The sequence below is a fragment of the Acanthochromis polyacanthus genome, chromosome 13 (genome assembly GCF_021347895.1).
Source record: "Acanthochromis polyacanthus isolate Apoly-LR-REF ecotype Palm Island chromosome 13, KAUST_Apoly_ChrSc, whole genome shotgun sequence".
Lineage (NCBI taxonomy): Eukaryota > Metazoa > Chordata > Actinopteri > Pomacentridae > Acanthochromis > Acanthochromis polyacanthus.
The window spans coordinates 26,349,412-26,369,779 of NC_067125.1; the positions used below are offsets into that span (position 1 = coordinate 26,349,412).

The 20,368-nt window shown below is 40.9% G+C and overlaps 1 protein-coding gene across 2 annotated transcripts; it reads left to right on the plus strand.

Annotated features, from left to right (window-relative positions):
* The first annotated feature begins 513 nt into the window (after nucleotides 1-513).
* Nucleotides 514-20,330, plus strand: rasgrp4 (RAS guanyl releasing protein 4). 2 transcript variants are annotated; one of them, XM_051957698.1, is made up of 17 exons: nucleotides 514-1,620; nucleotides 7,370-7,545; nucleotides 8,929-9,040; nucleotides 9,253-9,315; nucleotides 9,418-9,549; nucleotides 9,684-9,822; nucleotides 11,157-11,330; nucleotides 11,431-11,547; nucleotides 13,006-13,281; nucleotides 13,366-13,446; nucleotides 13,709-13,813; nucleotides 13,937-14,046; nucleotides 14,139-14,289; nucleotides 14,375-14,411; nucleotides 15,105-15,236; nucleotides 16,335-16,519; nucleotides 16,976-20,330. In XM_051957698.1, exons 1-17 carry the CDS (start codon nucleotides 1,604-1,606, stop codon nucleotides 17,084-17,086), a joined length of 2,118 nt encoding a protein of 705 aa, XP_051813658.1. In that variant the 5' UTR covers nucleotides 514-1,603; the 3' UTR covers nucleotides 17,087-20,330. The 2 variants fall into 2 exon arrangements, with proteins under 2 accessions (XP_051813658.1, XP_022059875.1); XM_022204183.2 differs by having other exon boundaries at nucleotides 516-1,620; nucleotides 9,681-9,822.
* The last annotated feature ends 38 nt before the right edge of the window (nucleotides 20,331-20,368 follow it).

Sequence of the window (20,368 nt, forward strand, 5' to 3'; positions counted from 1 at the left end):
ATGCATTATAAATGTATCCAGAATTCCTTACAAACGTATAAAAAGTGAAATTAATTGGTTACTTTCACTTTCGGTCACCATCAATGCATGCCAGAACCATGAATTTACATTTTTAAAGCTATTTAAGCTTTAAAACAAATTGCACTTAACTCAGAAACTAAATATTATTCAGAAAATAAAGCTACACATGGGTGCAATTCAACTTTAAAGTGGCAAGTCTACTGCAAAAAAATGTGTGTTATATTAACTCTGAGGGTTAGCTGTCTTTAAATTTACCATCGAAGTTGATTGCAAGCTTCCTTTTTTAACTAAGTATTGCTTAAGATTACAGTAAGATGACCACACTGTCAGGAAGCAGCATTAAATACTGTTTCTCCCTCTGTGACATTTGCATACTCTGTCCAAGTCCCTCGAGTGATCTCCTTTCTAATGCAAATCCAAAATGCATTTTTTAGGTGTTTTCGGACTTGGCATGCGAGGTCTGCAGGAGGCCTGCCCTGTGCATCTTTCCCTGCTTTTCAATGCCGTATCGGCGGCTCTCCCTGCCAGCCAGTCAGCTTCCTGCAGCAAAGAAGCCACCTCTGCTGACTGTGGGGTGGCGGGGGGTGACATTAATGGTTGCCTCTTCCTCTTGGTGTGATAAAACAAGGATTCCTTTGAGCCCACCCTGTCCAGCTGCACGACCACATTCACCAGCACAAACACTACCTCCCTGTGTAATCACTCGCCACCCTGAGAAATGACAGCGGGAGTTGGTCAAAAAAGAGAAGAAGAGGAAGAAAAGGAAGAAATCAGGATGATAGACATGCTCTGGGGGACCCTGGAGACCTGCAGGGCGACAAATCCAGAGAGGAGACACGTGTCGGGATTCAACAATGTTATCAGACACTTGATGATTTACTGCCAGATTCTGGTGCCAAGATCAGACCAAGAAGTGACGCTGAGGTGCGGCTTGTTGTGTTGACAGATGTCTCCTCCTGGCTGATGTCGCTCATATGATTGCTCATCACTATCTCTCTCGAACTCTCCTCCTCCTTCCTCTGTTGGTACTGCATTTGTGTTCACTATTCTCTCTCTCTTCCTCCTCTCCCCTCCCCCTTGCACACACACAAACACACACACACACACACACACACACGTACACACAGAAACTGATGTGAGTTCCCCTATCTATCAGAGCCAGTTCCTCCATTTAAGATGCTGACTTGTTTATGTTGAAGGGGACAAGTGAATGACTTTTGGCGGCTCTTACACTGCACTTCGAGGGCTCGTGTGAGGCGGGGGTTTTTTGTCTTCTGTTTTGTTGCAGGAAATGGGGGCCTGAAGTCTGTTTAGCTGCTGATTTGCGGTTGATAGAGAAGGGAGATTAACTGAGACACGTCTGATAAGGCGTGGAGTGTTTTTTTAAGTGGATGACTGGCAGGTGAGCAGCCCTCAGCCCCAGCAGCTCTCCGTCCTGGGCACATAAACAAGACAGAGGACACAGAGGAGGAGGAGGAGGAGGAGGAGGAGCGGGGTCAACCATGGAGCTGTAGGGACACGCTCAGATGCCCGAGCAGATCGCCAGTGGAGGAGGAGTGCTGCTCAGGAGAACAACTCTGCAATGAACAAGACCAAAAGGTAACTGAAGAAAGAGGAGAGTGCATTGAAACTGAGACCCACTTGCAGCGAAGTCTGAGTATGTGTCAGCAGCGAGTGTGCAGCCGTGATGTGTGAACCTTGAGGTTGTATCTGAGAGGCAGTGTGGTTTGTGCAAAAGGCTCCCCGACGAGTCGGAGAGAAACAAGGGCACTTTGGTTTTATTTTCCGCCTTCACTGAGTGTGTGTGTTCTACCAGTTATTTCAGCTTGCAAACAGCAGCTTTGTGTTGCAGCTAATGTCTTTGACCTGCATATCAGTCAGGGATATCAACTTCTCAAATTATTTGTGTGTACTGCACACAACTGAGCCCTGTTGTTCAACAGTGGTGCGTGCCTGCTCACCTTTCCATGGAAATGTGTTTTGCTTCTCTGTTGTGTCCACTTCAGCTGCATTTTCATGTCAGCTCACTGATGTTTTTTTTTTCGTTTGATCTTAGATGAAACTGACAGACTACATATTTAGCTGCCTGTGTTGTCAGTCGCAGTTTTTTTGCTGCTGTAGTTGTGACCGCAGGCCTTATCAGATTGCCTGGAATGAGAGGGTTGTGTGTGTCAAATGTTAAGGCGGTCGGAGGTGTCAGTTCTGTGTGATTTTTGCTACCTGAGTTTAAGGAGGACCGGCGGAGTGGCCGCGTTTCTGTGCTTCCCCTTCAGTGGCAAGATTATCTGGATTCAACACATGAGGCCAGGTTTAGGTTTTAAAGAAGTACAAATGAAAAAATTAAATAAGAAATACAGTTCAGGTAAAAAGCAAAGAGGAACATGTTAATGAGAATCTAAATCCACATGAAAGGAAATTATAATCATCAAAAAGAAGTAAAATAACTTAACCCTGGGCCCAAAGAGGGAAAGAAAGTCTGTACTTGCATAGGTTTGATTTTGTGACAGTTCTTTCCTTGTCTACGTCACAAAGCAGCTTCAAAGTTTGTGGAGATATCTGCGGTTTTTCTAGATGCTACAGGGGTTTTATGTTTCACCAAATAAATGAACGGCTCGTTGCGGGAGATGCATCCCCTTGATGCGAAGGGAAACAAGAACGCAGGTTGTGAGAGGGGAGAGCGAGGGAAAAAGAGCCGCACACAAACAAGGCCTTCAAAGGGCCTGGGGTTCAATTAATCAATTAAGGGAAGAAAGAGAGGAATTTGCATATCCCCCCGCCAGTGTGAGAGCAAGAGAGGGAGAAAAGTGGGGGGGGAGGAGGAGGAGGAGGGGAGCTGGATCTGCAGCCAGGAGTCCTGACACGGATGGGAAAGGCAGTGAGAGGGGGATTTCCAGGGAGAGAGAGAGAGAGAGAGAGAGAAAAAAGGAGAAGCTGTTTCCTGAAAGGCTTGAATAGAACAAGGATGAAGGAAGAGGAAAAAAGTGGGTGAAGGAGGAGTTGTTGAGGAGGAAGGAGGTGTGGAAGGTCTTCCTAGAGCAGAATCAGGGATGTGATGGAGTCACAGCCAAGTTCATCGATACTGCTGAGAGTTTTTCTTTATTGTCACACAAACAAAGATTTCTTTCACCGTCGGCTTGTTCCCATGGATGCACTGTTACGTATATACAAGAGGAATCATTACCCGACTCTTAGGAAAAACGTGAATGCAAATACCCAAACAGTAACTCAGACTGTGTGCTGATTTGCATGGGAATCCACCACGCGCTGCCTCTGAAGGCTGCCGGCTCCTCACACAGAGGACAGACGTTTGACTGCTGCTCTGTGTTTTACCTGCTCAGCTCTCAGGGGGGGAAATTCCCTGACAGACGTCATGACATCGACAACATTTCCCCATCAGCATTTCTGTTTGTAGTCGCGACCGTGTCTCCTCGAGTGTGCAACCGCTCTGACAGCAAGTGGATTCGCTGTGAGTTAAAGAGAGAGCTGAGGAGTTGTAAAGGGCACCAAGATAAGAGAAACCACCGAATACAAGTCAGAAATGAACTGACTGAAAGCACAGCACTGGATATTCGTATAAGTTTCTTTTTCAGTCTGTTTTCTCAAGTAGTCTAGATGGTAAAATACAAAAAAATGAACTATATACATCTAGATATTGTTGCATACATTTAACTTTTAACTGGAAAACATAATGAAAATATAAAGGATGCATGTGTTACAACTACTTAAATGAGAGCTTTCTTTTAATGAAACATTAAACAAACTGAAGTTCTCTTTGAGTTTGGGAAAATAGACATAATCCCAATTTATTGCTATATTTAGTAAAAATGAATCAACTTATCAATGACAGTAATCATCAGTCGAAGACCTGTAATAATTGTTATTGGGAGGCCCTGCGGAAAGAACCAGAGGCCTAATAGATAAGGAAATAGTCTCCAGAACTGAAAAGACATATTTGTGCCTATTGTTCAGTGTGATATTTTTCAGTGTGCCTTTTTATTTTGTAACATTTTTTATAAGTTGTAGCAGTTTTATCTGGTTTTGGATGTTAAACAATCTGTTTCTGGACAGTTTCATTTATATAATTCCTCCATAAAGTTGTGATTTAAGCTTTTTTTTTCCAATTATTTGAGGGAATTTATCAGAGTATCTGTTTCATTATAGATCCACGAGGGGATGCTTTCTATCTTACGCTGTATTGGGCCAAGTATGTCAAATAATGTGGAGAATATACTGAAAGTCCCTTTTGTAGAATGAAAAAAGTGGAAGCTAGCATTGCTATTAATCAGCTAAAGATCAACTGTAAGCACATGAGGAGGTCAGGGTTTCAAAATCTGAGCAAAAAATGCCCTTTTGAGAATCTTTAATGGTTTCTAAACTGCTAAACAACATGGACAATTACTATTGTTATCAACTAACAGAGAATTTGTGGACCAAAATCACAAATTGAAAGCAAAAATTGAGAACAAAACTATCTAAAAGGTTAAGTATAGAGAGAGGCATGCAGTCCTTCAATTTATCTTAAAAAGCATGTGATTAGATGCAGAGTCTTCACTGGACAGAGCTGTAGAAGTGTGTGACTCAGGTACAGATTAAACTAACCCCAAACAGCTTGATGGTAAAACCGAGTTACCTATCTTCACAGCAGAACATCCCACAGTGGGACAGGACATGCTGTGCTGTTGGGTGTTTTGAAATCAGTAGCCAGACAGTGTAATGAGGCGAAGAGCGGGAGAATTTTTGTTGCCCAGCAGGTTTTCGAACCAGCCTCCTGCAGCTGGACTGACTGCCGGCCTGCAGAGACGTGGAGTCATCACTTTGTGTCCCCCCCACATGTTCTGTATCCAGGCATGACTGGATGGCACATCATGCCCAAGCAGTTCGTGGTAGAGATGATCGGTGAATGTCACCCCGTATGTCTGCAGGAAATTGCGCATGCATAATGTCCTCTCTTGTGTTGTACATAAATCAGACCTAATGTATTTTCTGTGATGCATATTCTATACTACATATGTATTTGTGTGCGTGTCTGTGCAGGCTGTGAGTGGGCAGGGGAAATGAGCCGCGCACACAATCGCAGGTTAAGAGAAGGGGATGTAGGTCTGGTCATTCAGGGAACTTGTCGCCAGTTCTCTGAAGTACTCGCTGTTTCCTGGTAATGTCATCACATTAGCTGCAGCATAGAGATCAACACAGTTTCATATTATTACATAATACGCTCAGTTTGTACAGAAGCGTGGCAACGAAATCTGAAGTTTTAACACCTTTAAAAAGAAGACACGCAATGATCAGGGTTCAACTGAACATTTGGTTACATTTATTGTTTTGCCGCAGGACTGTGGAGCAGTAGCTGTTTTGCAAAGCTAAAGCAAAATACCAGATAAAATGTCAAAAGCATAATTATGAAAGGAATCAGTTACTAGTTGTTGTGAAATACAGTCAGATGTTGCTCAACTGAGCAACTGATCTGAAGAGGAACCATAAATCTAATCATGAAACAAAAAACCCCCAAAGAGTAAACTCCTAAAGAGCAACTTAACATTATTCCATCTGAAATCATCAGGACCATCTCTGATTGGCTTGAAGCATTTTATTAATAGATTGTATCGTCATAGATTGACGTATTCAGTACTTTACAAGATTACATTTTTGAAAACTGCCCGTCGACCCACTTTGAGTTGAGGCTGTGTTTGAATGACAACATCTCAGGGACTATTAAATAAATAAACCCATTTAAATAATGTAAAGAATCTTTTTAGTTATATTTTGACTTCAGCGTTCTGTTCTACTTGGGTTAGGTTTATCTACCAATGTTTTGGGTCACGAAAATCCAACAAAAATGACTTCCTTTCATTTTCGTGATGAAATATTTCATATCAAAAAGTACCCTGTATGCCGTGTTTTGTATTATTGCACCACAAACCTACATGTGGTTCACAAAATATCACTAGTTGACTTCTGCGTTTTCAATTTTGTTGTTAATGTGAGTTACATGATGGGACTTTTCATGACGGCTTCACTTTTTTTTCATATTTCAACTCACCCATAATCAGAGATCGTACTTGTCCAACATTGTGACTTCAATGGCATGATGAGAACTAATACTGAAAGTTTCAGGTTTTTATTTGTAACAGTTCCTGAGGTATTGTCGTTCAAACAGCTTCAAATTTCAATATGTGAACAAACCTGCTGAAAGTTGGCCGATGGGCGGTTTTCTCAGAAAGCATTTGACATAATACAGAGTTTCACAAATGTCCTTTATAAATATCCATATTTTTTATTAATTCATTTATTTATGTTATTAATTGTTGGTGATTTGAAATGGAGGAGAAGACTGTTCCTTGATATTCATTGATTAAAAGGTCATTTGACTTCACTCAACATCAGTCCAGCTTCACTGTGAGGTCTGCCCACTATATTTGATCTAAGGATTCAGAGTTCTCCTTGTTTAAAAAGCTACCATTGAAAGCCAACGGAAGGAATAATAGCATCAACATTATCCTTATATTTGTTTCAGGACATCAGTCAGCATTGGACTTGATCATTACTGCTAAAACATAGTAGAAAAGAGCGTGGAGTTCAATCAAACAGTGATATTTTCTTCTCAGTCTGAATATTCTTGCAACTTGATGAAGTAAATCTCTCTATTATTTCATAAACTGAAAGAATATGATGTGTTATTACACTGACAGCATCTAAATGTGATGTCAGATTGCACTTTTTTAGCCTGACCTCCAAATTTTCTGACTGTGGTCAAAACTACTTAATAAACACAGCTGTGCTGCTAGTTTTTAGAGCCTGGCTCATTATAATTAGACACAACAAACTTAATAACATAATGATCTTCTCTACTCTCGATGTTTCATTTAAATGACTTTAGGAAGACACAGGTTTGGGCTCCATGTTTCAAAGAGGAAAGAATGTGAGCATCTGTGAACAACTTCAACTTAAAGGTTTCTAAATTCACAGAAAAAGGTGAAATACAGTCAACCTGTAGGTCTCAACATCTAAACCTACATGCTTAACAACATAGCAGTCCCCGCAAATTCAGTTTTTCCAGCTCATATGACAGAAAATGAAAAAGATCTCAGCCACTGTCTGTCTTCTCAGCATCTTAAAGTAAGATTCACACAAAGCTGTTGTTGTTTGAAGATATTCTGCCTTTGCACGATGGTTCAGACAGCTGCAGAGCTGTAGCGAACCTTATCAGATGTAGAGAGCAGCGTTTCCTCAGATGCTGACCTGCACTATCTCACCACATTTGCTCTACTTATTTCTAGTCTACTTACGCTCCCCGTCTCTTTCTCTCTCTCACTCTCTATATATGTCTCTTTCACTGTGTTTTTCTCAGGAAGCCCAACGTGGAGAGTCCTGGTGTGCTGAAGAGCAAGAAGCTGGTCCAGCGGAGGAGGAATACATGTCCCAGTCCTCAGGACATCAGCCGGGCCCTGCAGAGCCCCAGCGCTGCTCCCAGTGCCAGCGCCGCCAGCCTGGATGAGCTCATCCAGCGCTGCCTCAACTGCTTTGGTCAGTCTCTGTCCCTGCATGTCTGCACGAGCTCCCAAAGTTTGTCATGTGTCTTTACTCTTTATCACGGCGAGGTTATATAAATGAGAGATGAGGGAAAATGAAGAGGGGGGGAATCCAGGGTGAGAGACACTGACAGGGAGGGAGGGAGACAAAGGCCAGTCTCATACAATCAGGCTTTGTTCTGTTTGGCTGCAGAAGCTGGCCAGCGATTCCCATGCAATGTTAAACTGAGCAGATCTCTCTCCTCTCGGCCTCCCTTCAGCCTTCAGCGGACTCTTCATTAGTCACTTCATCCAAATCACAACAACATGAGAGGAGGGATTGTAGCACACATACAGACTGTTTGTGTTGATTTTAGAAAGGAATGGAAAGTGGCATCAGAAGAACTCATTTAGATAGTATCTAATCTAAAAATAACGGCCTAGTTATGGCCATAATCGACAGATTTGCTGGTGAAAGGGCAAATAAACTAATTGCCCGCTGTGTGTGAAAGGAACTGTTGGGTTGGTTTAAGTTGTAAAAACCACCTGTTAGCAAAAGGAAATAAGCTAGTACACATTAAATGTTGCTAACATGAAATTTTATTAATTGATGGCGAAGTTAGAGGAGGATCTGGTTGTACTGAGCCCTAAATTATGATATATGCATCTGTAAATCAATACATTCAGGCGTGTGTATTAGAACTTCACTTACAATCTGAATATAAAACAACTTGTATGATTTACTTAGATTTGTAGGCGTGCTTTCCAATAAAGAAATAAGACTCACATTTACAGTAAAAAGTTTCGATTTTAAGGTTAAAACCCCACAATATTATTCATTATATGAACTTATATGTCTAAATCAAATATTAAATTGAAGACGTCAGGTCTCAGCGACATGATACACTGTATGAATTTAAATGACTCATTTAAATATCAGTGATCAATTTCAGTGAGGTAAATTTCTATTAAAGTGGGTTACATTTGTAGGAACTGCAGCAGACAGTTGCGTAAGGCGATAATGTTTTTTCTACACGTGGGTGTGCAGACTGCCTGGAAATGCTGCGTAGTTTGATTTGGTCCCACACACACTTGGAGAGGGGTTTTCAATATATATGTATGATAAAAAAAGGTACATTATGCATGAAGTAAATATTTATTTAGACATGTTTCCTTTAATTTCTCTTCAAGTCCCGGTTCGCTGTATCTCATATTATAAATGGAAGGTGGGAAAGCACATAAAAACAAATCTCAGATCTACTTGAGTTGCATGTTTTCCACATTGCTTTAGAAAAATCAGCACATTTGCTCAAACTGCTGAATCACCGAGAGCAGTTTCTGTCCTTTTTAATCGCATTAATCCTCCCTGTGTGACTGCTCTTCTGCATTTTGTTTTCAGATTCAGAGGGGAAGCTTTCGAGCCCCAGAGGGTCCCAGTTGGTCCACATGACCCTGATGATGCACAGCTGGGTCGTACCATCTCAGATGTTCGCCCAGAAAGTTCTCGCTCTATATCCTCCAGCGTGGATCAGTGCAGCGCTCTGGTCCCATCGGTGCACTTTCTCCCAATCACATGTTCAACTTAATTAATCAGATCAGGAAACAGGCTTGGCTTTGTTTTGAGCCGCATGTCCACAAAGCAGATTTCAAGTGTATAGCCGTGCTGGTGTTTAGTATAACAACGACTCGTATTTCTGGTTAGATCCTTGACTCTGTCTCTCACTTATAAGGACTGTCCTTCGGATAAAAGAGGACTCAGGCGGACTCAGATCTGCCACCTTGTCAGGTGAGTGAGGACACCAGGGGAGTGTTGTGTGACGGAGAGCTGACAGAACTGGTTACCCAGCTTTATTTGTGAGTAATAAACATGTTTTCTGTTGATGGCAAGGCGGTGGATCAGCCAGTTCCCGGCGGTATTTGAGGTGGACCCCCTTCTGGAGCAGACCATGGGGGACCTGTGGGCTCTGGTCCGGTTGGACGGAGAGGAGACACACTCGCAGCTCATCGACTCCTCCTGCTTGTGAGAGCTGTTTTGATTGGATCTTTACCTCCCCGAAGGACTTGAATTTGGCTTGTGTGGCCACAACTCAAACCAGTTTTTCTTTAAATAGAATAAGTGTCTATTTCTGTCCCGTTACTTTCTCTTCCCAGAAGCCCTCATGTGAACGTATCCCAGGCTCCATCGCCCTCCGTGAAGAAGAGGAAGGTGTCCTTGATCTTCGACCACATGGAACCGGACGAAATGGCCGAGCATCTCAGCTACCTGGAGTTCAAGAACTTCTGTAACGTTTCAGTAAGTTCAGAAGAACACCTCTCTGTTGTCTGTGCTTAGTTTGCTTAATGAGGCATCATTCTGTTGCTCTGACAGAGATGTTGCTGCTCCAGAAACAAACAAACCGCAAATATTTACTACTATTGTTATTGTATAGCTATAATAATCAGTCTACTGATAAAAAATAGGACACTATAACAACATTTTAGAGATTAAATCTAGCTTTACCTGACAGCTAAGTTGGAATATTAAGGTTATTCAAGTAATTTTGTTTATGTAGCACTATTTAAATACCAAAGTGCTTCTAAAAACTGATCAATAAAGTCAATTAAAAACTATAAAACAATACAATTATCACAAGAAATGTGATCAAACTCATTATATGATAAGTTACAAAGGTCTGACTTAGTGCATTCAACCCAGATAGAAATTGAAATTGCATCTAAACTGGAAAACCAACCAGTTAAAATTTGCAAGATTTAAGTGCTGCAAAAATTCTGACAAATAAATTCAATCAAAAACAAAAAAAGGTTTCAAAATCACTGTATAAGTTGCAAGAGTCTGAATCGGTGCAATGAACTGCGAAAAATCTGACAAATAAAGTCAATAAAAAAAACATAAAACAATAAAATAACTACAAGAAATGTGGATAAAATCATTATATGATAAGTTATGAGGGTCAAACTTAGTGCTGTTAACCCAGATATAAAACTAAATTTCATCGAAACCATAAAACCAAGTAAAAGGATGTTTTGCTGGGGATTTAAACAACCTGACATCCTGCAGCAGAGCTTACTTTGTATTTTGATTTTTGTAATACTAATCACCAAAATTCTGCAAGAATTCTGACAAAAAATACATTTAAAACCATAAAAAAATAAAACTGTTACCAAAAATTCAATCAAAATAGCTGTATGATAAGCTACAAAGGTCGGATTAGTGCTGTAAACCCATATATAAATTGAAATTGCATTTAAACTGGAAAACCATGAAATGAAATGATGATTTAAAGGGCATTCAAACAGCTGAAGCTGACAGCTTAAAAATTTCATATTTAGGTGCATACATTACTAGGATTTAGTAATAGGTAAGAATACTTTATGGGAAAAAAGTACAGATGATCACTTCATTTATTAATATCTACATTAAGTATGTTTTGTGAGGAAGTGGTACCAAATCCACCCGTTTATTGAGGATCCAGATGTGAGGTTTCTTCTAGATGTTGGAATATTGTTGCTTTTTTTTTAGTATAAAACCAGCCATGTTTTTAAAATATATTAACTGGCTGGTGAGCAGGCTGGGTTAGATTCTGAACAAAGTTTTCTCTCTTTCTTGTCTGATTTGTGATCGGCCAGTTCCTGGACTACCGCAGCTACGTGGTTCGAGGTTCGGTGAGGGACAATCCCCCTCTGGAGCGGTCGGTCATGATGTGTAACGGCGTCTCCCAGTGGGTCCAGCTGATGATCCTCAGCAGACACACGGCTCAGCAGAGAGCTCAGGTCTTCACCAAGTTCATTCACGTCGCTCAGGTAAAAATCAGGAACCAAACATCACAAAAAGTGGCTGAGAGGCTGCACTTATCTGGGTTTGTTATTTGGGAAAATGATTTATTGTCCTTTTTCCACGTAGAAACTTCGAGCTCTGCAAAACTTTAACACTCTAATGGCAGTAACTGGGGGCCTCTGTCACAGTTCAATCTCCCGCCTCAAAGACACTTCCAACCTGCTGCCTCCTGACATCACTAAGGTATTTTGAATATTACACACAACCATGAGTCAGACAGAACTATGACCAATAAACCTTTCCCCCTTGAATCACTGTCCTTTCTGAACTATTTCTGGCTTTGGCGTCTTCACATTCAATGTTCTTTCTTCTTTCTGTTAACCAGGAAAGTTTGTGAGATTTAATGGCCTTCAAAAGCTGATTTTCATTTTTAATCTTAACTGTGAAACTAACAGATATATATATGGTGTCTGTGCAGATACCAGAAACCAGTTGAACTCGTGATGTTCGCAGGGTTAATGGTGTGTTTTTTTGGGTGGGACATCAGCTATGTGGTAAATGTGACATTTTTGCCTGCTTTCAGAGACGACACCTTTAACTCCCCTTCTGAGGTTTCTTTGTCATATCCTGATATGAATGCTCAGCTTTTAGCCTCATAGCAAGATATGTGTCAGCACTGGCTCACCGAACTATCAAAATAAAAGAAAGAAAAGTAAAGAAATAAAGTTTAAATTCTAGTAAAGATCCCAAAGTTTCCAAAGATGGCAAATATGTCAGGCTGAATGTTTGTGACAATTTATTAAAAATGATGCACATTGATAAAAATAAAAATGCAGTGTATTTTGGGGCCTAAATCCAAAAGTGTGTGCATTCATGTGCAAAACTATCTATCTGCTATCAAAGGAGAAAAATGTGTACTCCATAAAAAGCTTTTGTTTTAGTTTCTCTTTTGGTGTAAACACGGCATAGATATAACAAAAAGCTAGAACAAACTGGCAGTGTCTGTTTTAAATGAGGAAATTATATTCATTTGAAGCTAATGAATGGAAAACGGCAGGGGGAAGGTGCATGTTAAGAGGTTGATTGTGCTATTAAATTGGACTTATGGGCAACAAAAACAAGAATATTCAAACCTTAAAACAAATAATTGAACATATAGTTTAATGCAACCCATTAAAGCTACACTGAATTGAATTTGATACAGAACATGTACATTTACATATACACTGCTGTTCAAAGGTTTTCAGACAATTTCATGTTTTCCATGAAAACTCACACTTTTATCCATGTGCTAACATAATTGCACAAGGGTTTTCTAATCATCAATGAGCCTTTCAACACCATTAGCTAACACAATGTAGCATTAGAACACAGGAGTGATGGTTGATGGAAATGTTCCTCTGTACCTCCATGGAGATATTCCATTAAAAATCAGCCGTTTCCAGCTAGAACAGTCATTTACCACATTAACAATGTTTAGACTGTGTGTCTCTCATTCATTTAAGGTTATTTTCATTTCTTTCAAAAATAAGGACATTTCCCAGTGACCTCAAATGTTTGAACGGTAGTGTATAAACATGAATGACATATACAGCTATGTCCTGAAACCTATGATTTCTGTGTAAAAGTTCAAGTCTTATAACTGTTTACTGTATGAAATGTTAGATTTTTTTTAATTTAATGACCTTTTCCCTCTTTCAGGCCCTGAGTGAAATGACTGAGCTGCTCTCGTCGCGCAGCAACTACAGCAACTACCGGCGGGTTTACAACGAGTGCAGCGGCTTCAAGGTGCCCATCCTTGGTGTCCACCTGAAGGACCTGATCTCGCTGAACGAGGCGCTGCCGGACTACATCGACGAGGAGAAGATCAACCTGAGCAAGCTGCAGCACCTGTACAGCAACATCAACGACCTGCTGGCCATCCACAGCTGCACGCCGCCGTTCGAGGCCAACAAAGACCTGCTGCATCTGCTCACGGTACGAGACCGAAACAAGAATACAGAATTGAGATGAAAAGATTCCACAGAGAACATCTTAAGTTATGTTCTTTTCATGCTTCAGCTCTCTCTAGATTTATACTACACCGAGGATGAGATATATGAACTTTCATACACCAAGGAGCCCAAAAACCCCAAGATCCAGGTCAGTAGAGCTGAAATGAACTCTTTCTCACAGCATCAGGCTTTTTGAACCTGTCTTTTCATAGGAGGATGGACATTTGTGTACTCTCTGTGGGTGTAACGTGTTCTTCAAAACAAAAGCGCAGCCTCTGACGCTGAGATACATCAAAGTCGGCCACATCAAAGTGCTGTACGTTAGGGAAGTGTGTTATGTGGTGGGTGTGCTCTTTCTTCTTGTTCCTCACAGTCCTTCGTGTCTTATCACTGCATGTGTCGATCCACAGCCTGTAGCTGCAGTTAAACCGCCGGTCGTGGCAGAGTGGGGTTCAGGGGTCACCCCCAGGCTCGACCCTGACACCATATCCAATCACGTCAAACAGATGGTGGATGTGAGTATGCGGCTTGGCAACAACCTCATGTCTTTCACTTCCTTATTACTCGGCAGCTTAAAGCAGAAGCAAGGAACTGCTGCTCCACGGCTGAGTGTGTGTTTGCTCTGTTGCCCCCTACAGTCCGTCATGAAAAATTACGACCAGAACCAGGACGGCTACATTTCACTGGAGGACTTTGAAAAAATAGCGGCCAACTTCCCCTTTTCCTTCTGCACTCAAGAAACTGACAGGTGAGGAAGCGGCAACGCAGGCCTCACGCAAATCTGGGAAACGTCATCGCTGTTTGAGTGACAACTTTAACTTTGGAAACTTCTTTGCTCAGGGTGGGACAAATCAGCCGTGAGGAAATCACCTCTTACTTAATGAGGGGAATGTCTGTATGTGCCAAGCTGGGCTACAACTTCAAAGACGCACACAACTTCCATGAAACTGCGTACAAACGGCCAACGTTCTGTGACACATGCGGGGGCTTTGTGAGTATCTGTTGTGTTTGTTTTTGGTTTTGTATAGAGGGTGAATCAAAGTATAACACGACATATCATGTCTGTCTTCTTGTAGCTGTGGGGAGTCATCAAAGGGGGCTTCCACTGCAAAGGTAAGCTAATAATAATAATAGTAATAATAATAAAGGCCAATCAGTCCAAACTGAAGGAGAAAGCCCAGGTATTCACAAGTGAAAAAACAGAGTAAAACATGGTTAAAGATTTTCAAAATAACACCAGATGCAACAATAAAAGAACCAAAAATGCCATATTTAAGTACGGGAAAAGAACAAGTGGAATTAAAGAAAATAGAGGTTAAAACTATAAACACAAGGATAAAAATAATAATAATAGTAGCAACAGTAAATAGATAAATAAGTACAAAGATGAAGAATAAAATGAACTAATAAAAAGAAGTTGAAAAATCTATTAGACAATTAAAAAAAGACGACCTTCACGATTTAAAAGGAGACACTGATCACAGTCTACATAAAGTAAATCATTCAAGAGTTTGTTCAGAGTAAGAGTTCGTCTAATGTAAGGTAAAAAAAAAAAAAAAAGTTTGAACATCATGTAGCTTCTTGTATTTCTGAGAATTTTTGTTTTTGTGGTATATTATTGGGATTTCATCTGCTATGGAGACAGCAGTCATTTGGCTAATTACGCTCAAAGTACAACAGACTTACATGTGAATACTAAAACGCAACAAACTATATATCGGGGTCACTCAGACATAATTTTAAGTGAAATGCCCCTTCCAATGTCAATGCTTCTGTTAAAGTTTGAATATTTTCTCCTTCTCCCAGACTGTGGGATGAACTGCCACAGACACTGCAGAGACCTGGTGGGATCGGAGTGCGTAAAGAAACACAAAAACACCACTGGGTCCTGCCCGTGCACACCCGCCCCCGACTCCAGAACCAAGGGCAACAGCTGTAGTGCGTCCTTTCTGCATCGCATACAGTCCACAAAACACATGCCATTTTTTGCATACAGTGCCTCTAAAAAGTATTCACCCCCTTATGAAGTTTTACGCTTTTATTGCTTTTGAAGCACTGAATCACAGTCGATTTAATTTGCCTTTTTTTGATGATTATTTACCCCCAAAAAAATCTCCTTCCATGTCAAAGTGAAAACAGATTTCTACAAAATGATATCAATTCATCAAAAATCTAAAAGGTAAAATAAATGATTGCATAAGTGTTCACTTCCTTTAAAGTCAACAGATGCAACAAGTTGGTACCAGAAGTTGTACGGTTCATTAAGCGGAGATCATCTGAGTGCAGTGAATTTATGCCAGTGATTGTAGTATAAAAACTAGTCGCTGGTAAACAAGTACACCTGGATAGAACTACACCATGAAGACAATAACACTCCATGCAACGCTATGAAAAGGTTATTGAAAGATACCTGAGTCTTTGGGGAGTCATAGATGTCTTGGTAGCCTCCCTAACAGTCTTTTTCTTGCTCAGTCACTCAGTTTTTGAGGACAGCCTGCTCTAGGAAATATCCTTTTCATTTCTTTATAATAGATTTAACTGGACTCCAACAGATATTCAGAAATTTTCTTTATTCCCTGACTTATGCTTTTTATCAACCTTTACATGGAGTTGCTTGGAGTGTTCGTTTGTCCTCAAGAGTACTGATTCATCGATGACTACACCTTCCAGATGCAGGTGTCTTTACAGTACAATCACTGAGACACATTCACTGACCTCAGATAATCTTAATTTCACTAACTGTGTGACTTTTTGCACCGGTTGTTTGGATCTGGTCATTTTAAAGTGGGTGATTACTTGTGCCTTTTTGTTACATTTTATATTTTTGATTATTTAGCTCTTCTTTGTAAAAAATCTGTTTTCACTTTGACATAAAAGAGGCTTTTTTGTAACTTCTTGTCAAAAAAAGCCAAATTAAATTGCCCAAGATTCAGTGTTGAAACCAGTGAAAGAAGGAAACTTAACAGGGAGGGGAACACTTTCCATAGACACAAAACGACATGAACTCAGCACATCAACGTCTTATTTTCCCGGCAGGTTCTGAGGAGGAGACGTTCATTTTCCCCCAAAGCAACGAGACAGAACACAACAAAAACAACATGAGCGACTCGGTGCTGTCAGACCGATCGACTCAGACGGATCCTGGCGTTTGGACACCCGAGAAGAAGGACAAACGAGGAAACCACCTCAACTCCCTCCTACATGCATCTCCAGAGAGAAAGGTGAGACAAGAAAGACAGGGTTTTTTGACCTTTCATGCCCTTTTATGATATTTTTGTCACAAGTTTTGAATATTGCAAGATCACTCCCACATATTCAGTGCTTCCAGTAGTGATTCACTGAGTGGAAGAAGCTAATACATGAGGAATTAGTCACTAATAGAACTAGAAAATTTCAAACATAAATTAAACCAAGAATATGATCATTTCTGTGTCCAGTTTGTCCTTTCAAGAAGCTAAAGTAACTTCCATTAACTCATTATTACCACCAAAATTATTTTGTTTTTATTTACCATCTTTAAAGACAGAAGAGTTGGAGGGAATTTTGTTTTTGCTCATCTACAAGTTCAAGAGTTGAATCTTTCTTTACAAAGAATTTGATTTTGACAACAGACTAATTCTGCAGTTAAAGCTTTTTGTGTGAAATTCAATTCGTCTCTTTTTTTTTTGGTTTTCCAGGTCAACACTCTGCCACATAGAGCCCGCGGTTCGTCCATGCCCGTTTCCTTCTTGCAGGAGAAGATGGAGGAGCTTCATATGTACAAAGACAAAAGCCGAGAGCCGGACTGAGCTCTCACATTTCACCCATGTGGACTAAACTTGCAGACATCACCACGTTTGGGACAAATCCGCGTCTGACTGGTGTTGAACTGACGAGATTTTGTGGCTGTTCAGAATACCAGCAGTAAATGGACTCCTTTCGTGTTTCAAGTACGGTTGTGACCTGTTTTTAACTTTATGTCAGTCTTATTAGTGTGGCTGTTAGGGCTTCGAACATCGATTTTTCCGACTGTAATTTATGAACACCTCGTTTTGTTTTGTTTTAGAACACGTGCCTTGGTTCTCTGGTGCTAAGATTCTACACAGCCTCAGTCCATGTGAAGTCATCTAGAACAACCTGTCATCCACATACATATTATAAATGCAGGGTGGGAAATTAACACTAACCTCAACAAAATTCTGGTTGATTTTACGTTTGGCAGCTATATGACAACTCTGTTTAAGATCTCATAGAAACTGAATTGCTATTTGTTTAGCTTTGGATTGGGTTATATATGATGAAATACATAATATACATGCATATTTCCTTGACAAACAATAGCTATTGCTGCACCATTAAGCCCCTTTCAGACATGTAGAGTCAAAAGTGCAGGTTGGACTTTCATTTTGGGTTATCATCACACATGTACAGAATTTGCAGTGCTTAGGAATTCATAAGTAAACAAGGAAAGCACTCAGAGAGCGCAGTACTCCGCCGAGGCTGCTCAGTCATTGTAGGATTTCTAGCTGATAAGTCCCGATAAGTCCACAGCGGTAGATTTGTAGTAGGATCGTAATCATGTGATCATCAGCAGGCAGCTGAAGTAGTGTTCACGCTGTGCCGCTATCTCGCAATGATACAGAAATCTTTAACAAAACCTTGTAACTAGACTATAAACCACATCACTGCCAAAATCGAATCAGCTGATCCTTGGGTTACTTCTGAGCTTCCCTGAAAATTTCATCCAAATCTGCTGTTCCGTTTTTGAGTGATGTTGTTCACAGACAAACAGATGGACAAGCGTACGATCGTCATAACTCCACTGCGTTCCTTGGCGGAATAATTATTTTGACAGTTTGTTATACATCGTTTGAGTTACCGTCCGCTGTGGCTCTGTCCATCCCTGTTGAAGGTACGCGTCAATGAAGCAGTGATCAATGTTAATGGAAAAATTATCCGTTCTAATGATAGAATGCCCTAATTTGAAATATTCCACGTCTGAAAGGGGCTTTACTGAGCTGTCTATTCCTTTTGTATCTCTGGTTTTGTAATACGGTAGATTACTTTGCGCAGCAGTGAGGCTCTGTCTCAGAGACAATACTGGATCGATTGGAATTTTGTGGTTATATACACTATATTGCCAAAAGTATTCACTCACCTGCCTTGACTCGCATATGAGCGTAAGTGACATCCCATTCCTAATCCATAGGGTTCAATATGACGTCGGTCCACCCTTTGCAGCTATAACAGCTTCAACTCTTCTGGGAAGGCTGTCCACAAGGTTTAGGAGTGTGTTTGTGGGGATTTTTGACCTTTCTTCCAGAAGCTCATTTGTGAGGTCTCACAATGATGTTGGACCAGAAGGCCTGGCTCTCAGTCTGCGCTCTAATTCATCCCAAAGGTGTTCTATCAGGTTGAGGTCAGGACTCTGTGCAGGCCAGTCAAGTTCATCCACACCAGACTCTGTCATCCATGTCTTTATGGACCTTGCTTTGTACACTGGTGCACAGTCATGTTGGAAGAGGAAGGGGCCAGCTCCAAACTGTTCCCACAAAGTTGGGAGCATGGAATTGCCCAAAATGTCTTGGTATGCTGAAGCATTCAGAGTTCCTTTCACTGGAACTAAGGGGCCAAGTCCAGCTCCTTAAAACAACCCCACACCATAATCCCCCCTCCACCAAACTTTACACTTGGCACAATGCAGTCCGACAAGTATGGTTCTCCTGGCAACCGCCAAACCCAGACTGGTCCATCAGATTGCCAGATGGAGAAGCACGATTGGTCACTCCAGAGAAGGTGTCTCCACTGCTCTTGAGTCCAGTGGTGGCGTGCTTTACACCACTGCATCCCACGCTTTGCATTGCACTTGGTGATGTATGGCTTGGATGCAGCTGCTCGGCCATGGAAAACCATTTCATGAAGCTCGCTGCTGACACTGTTCTTGAGCTAATCTGAAGGCTGCATGAAGTTTGAAGGTCTGTAGCGATTGACTCTGCAGAAGGTTGGCCACCTCTTGGCACTATGCGCCTCAGCATCCGCTGACCCTGCTCCGTCAGTTTACGTGGCCGACCACTTGGTGGCTGAGTTGCTGTCGTTCCCACACACTTCCACTTTCTTATAATACAGCTGACAGTTCCACGCTGGAATTCTCTGAGCTCCTGAGAGCGACCCATTCTTTCACTAATGTTTGTAACACCTGATTCTGATCATTTGGAAGGGTGAGTGAATACTTTTGGCAATATAATGTATATGAGGAAGGATATTTTCATCTGGTTAGTTCCTCCTGAAATGTAAATCAAAATTTATGCTGCTACAAAATTCGGAAAACATACAGGCAGGTGAGAGATTAAAGGAAAAACCTGAACCCTTGACCCCCCTCCAGTTAGGGGATTTGGTGGTTCTGAGAAGCTGTTGGTATCAATGAATCTTCGCGGGAAGAATCACTTTCAAATCAGGATCTATCATTCGGAGTGATCACCTTGGGATGGTCTCTTCCAGGGTGACTGTACCACATCTGTAGGGCAAGAGGGGTCACCAAATGGTTTGAAGAATATAAGACTATTTAAATTACCACATTTTGGACCTCTACAACCATCAAAACACCAATGGAGTGAATATCTTTTGGAAATATGTTCATCTGTCCCTCCAGAAGAGTCCCAGAAACATGGAGAATCAATACCAAGATATAATGAAGCTGTTTTAACAGCCCAACACCTTGTCAAAATTTTTTTAGAGGTTTATCCTTTCATTTCTCACCTATTTGTATATTATTATTACCCAGCCCTTACTCGTTTTAAGAGTAACAAAAGGAAGCTTGTCAAATCCAGTCCATCAGGCAAAATGTTTTTTTCCTGCCCTGACAACATGTTTGACTTTCAAATTTGTCCAAAAGGTTATTCAAGGTTCAACAGGACTGCACTGGAACAATACTTACATTCCAGATTTTGGCATTTTATTTCAAGCTAAATGCTTTATTTCTTGTGTTCTTTGTCCATGATTTCAGTTTTGTTGAAGAGCAAGAAAAATACACCAACAAAGATAAGTGGTAAAGCATGTGTTGTGTTTGAATTCACTCACTGCTAGAAGAAATG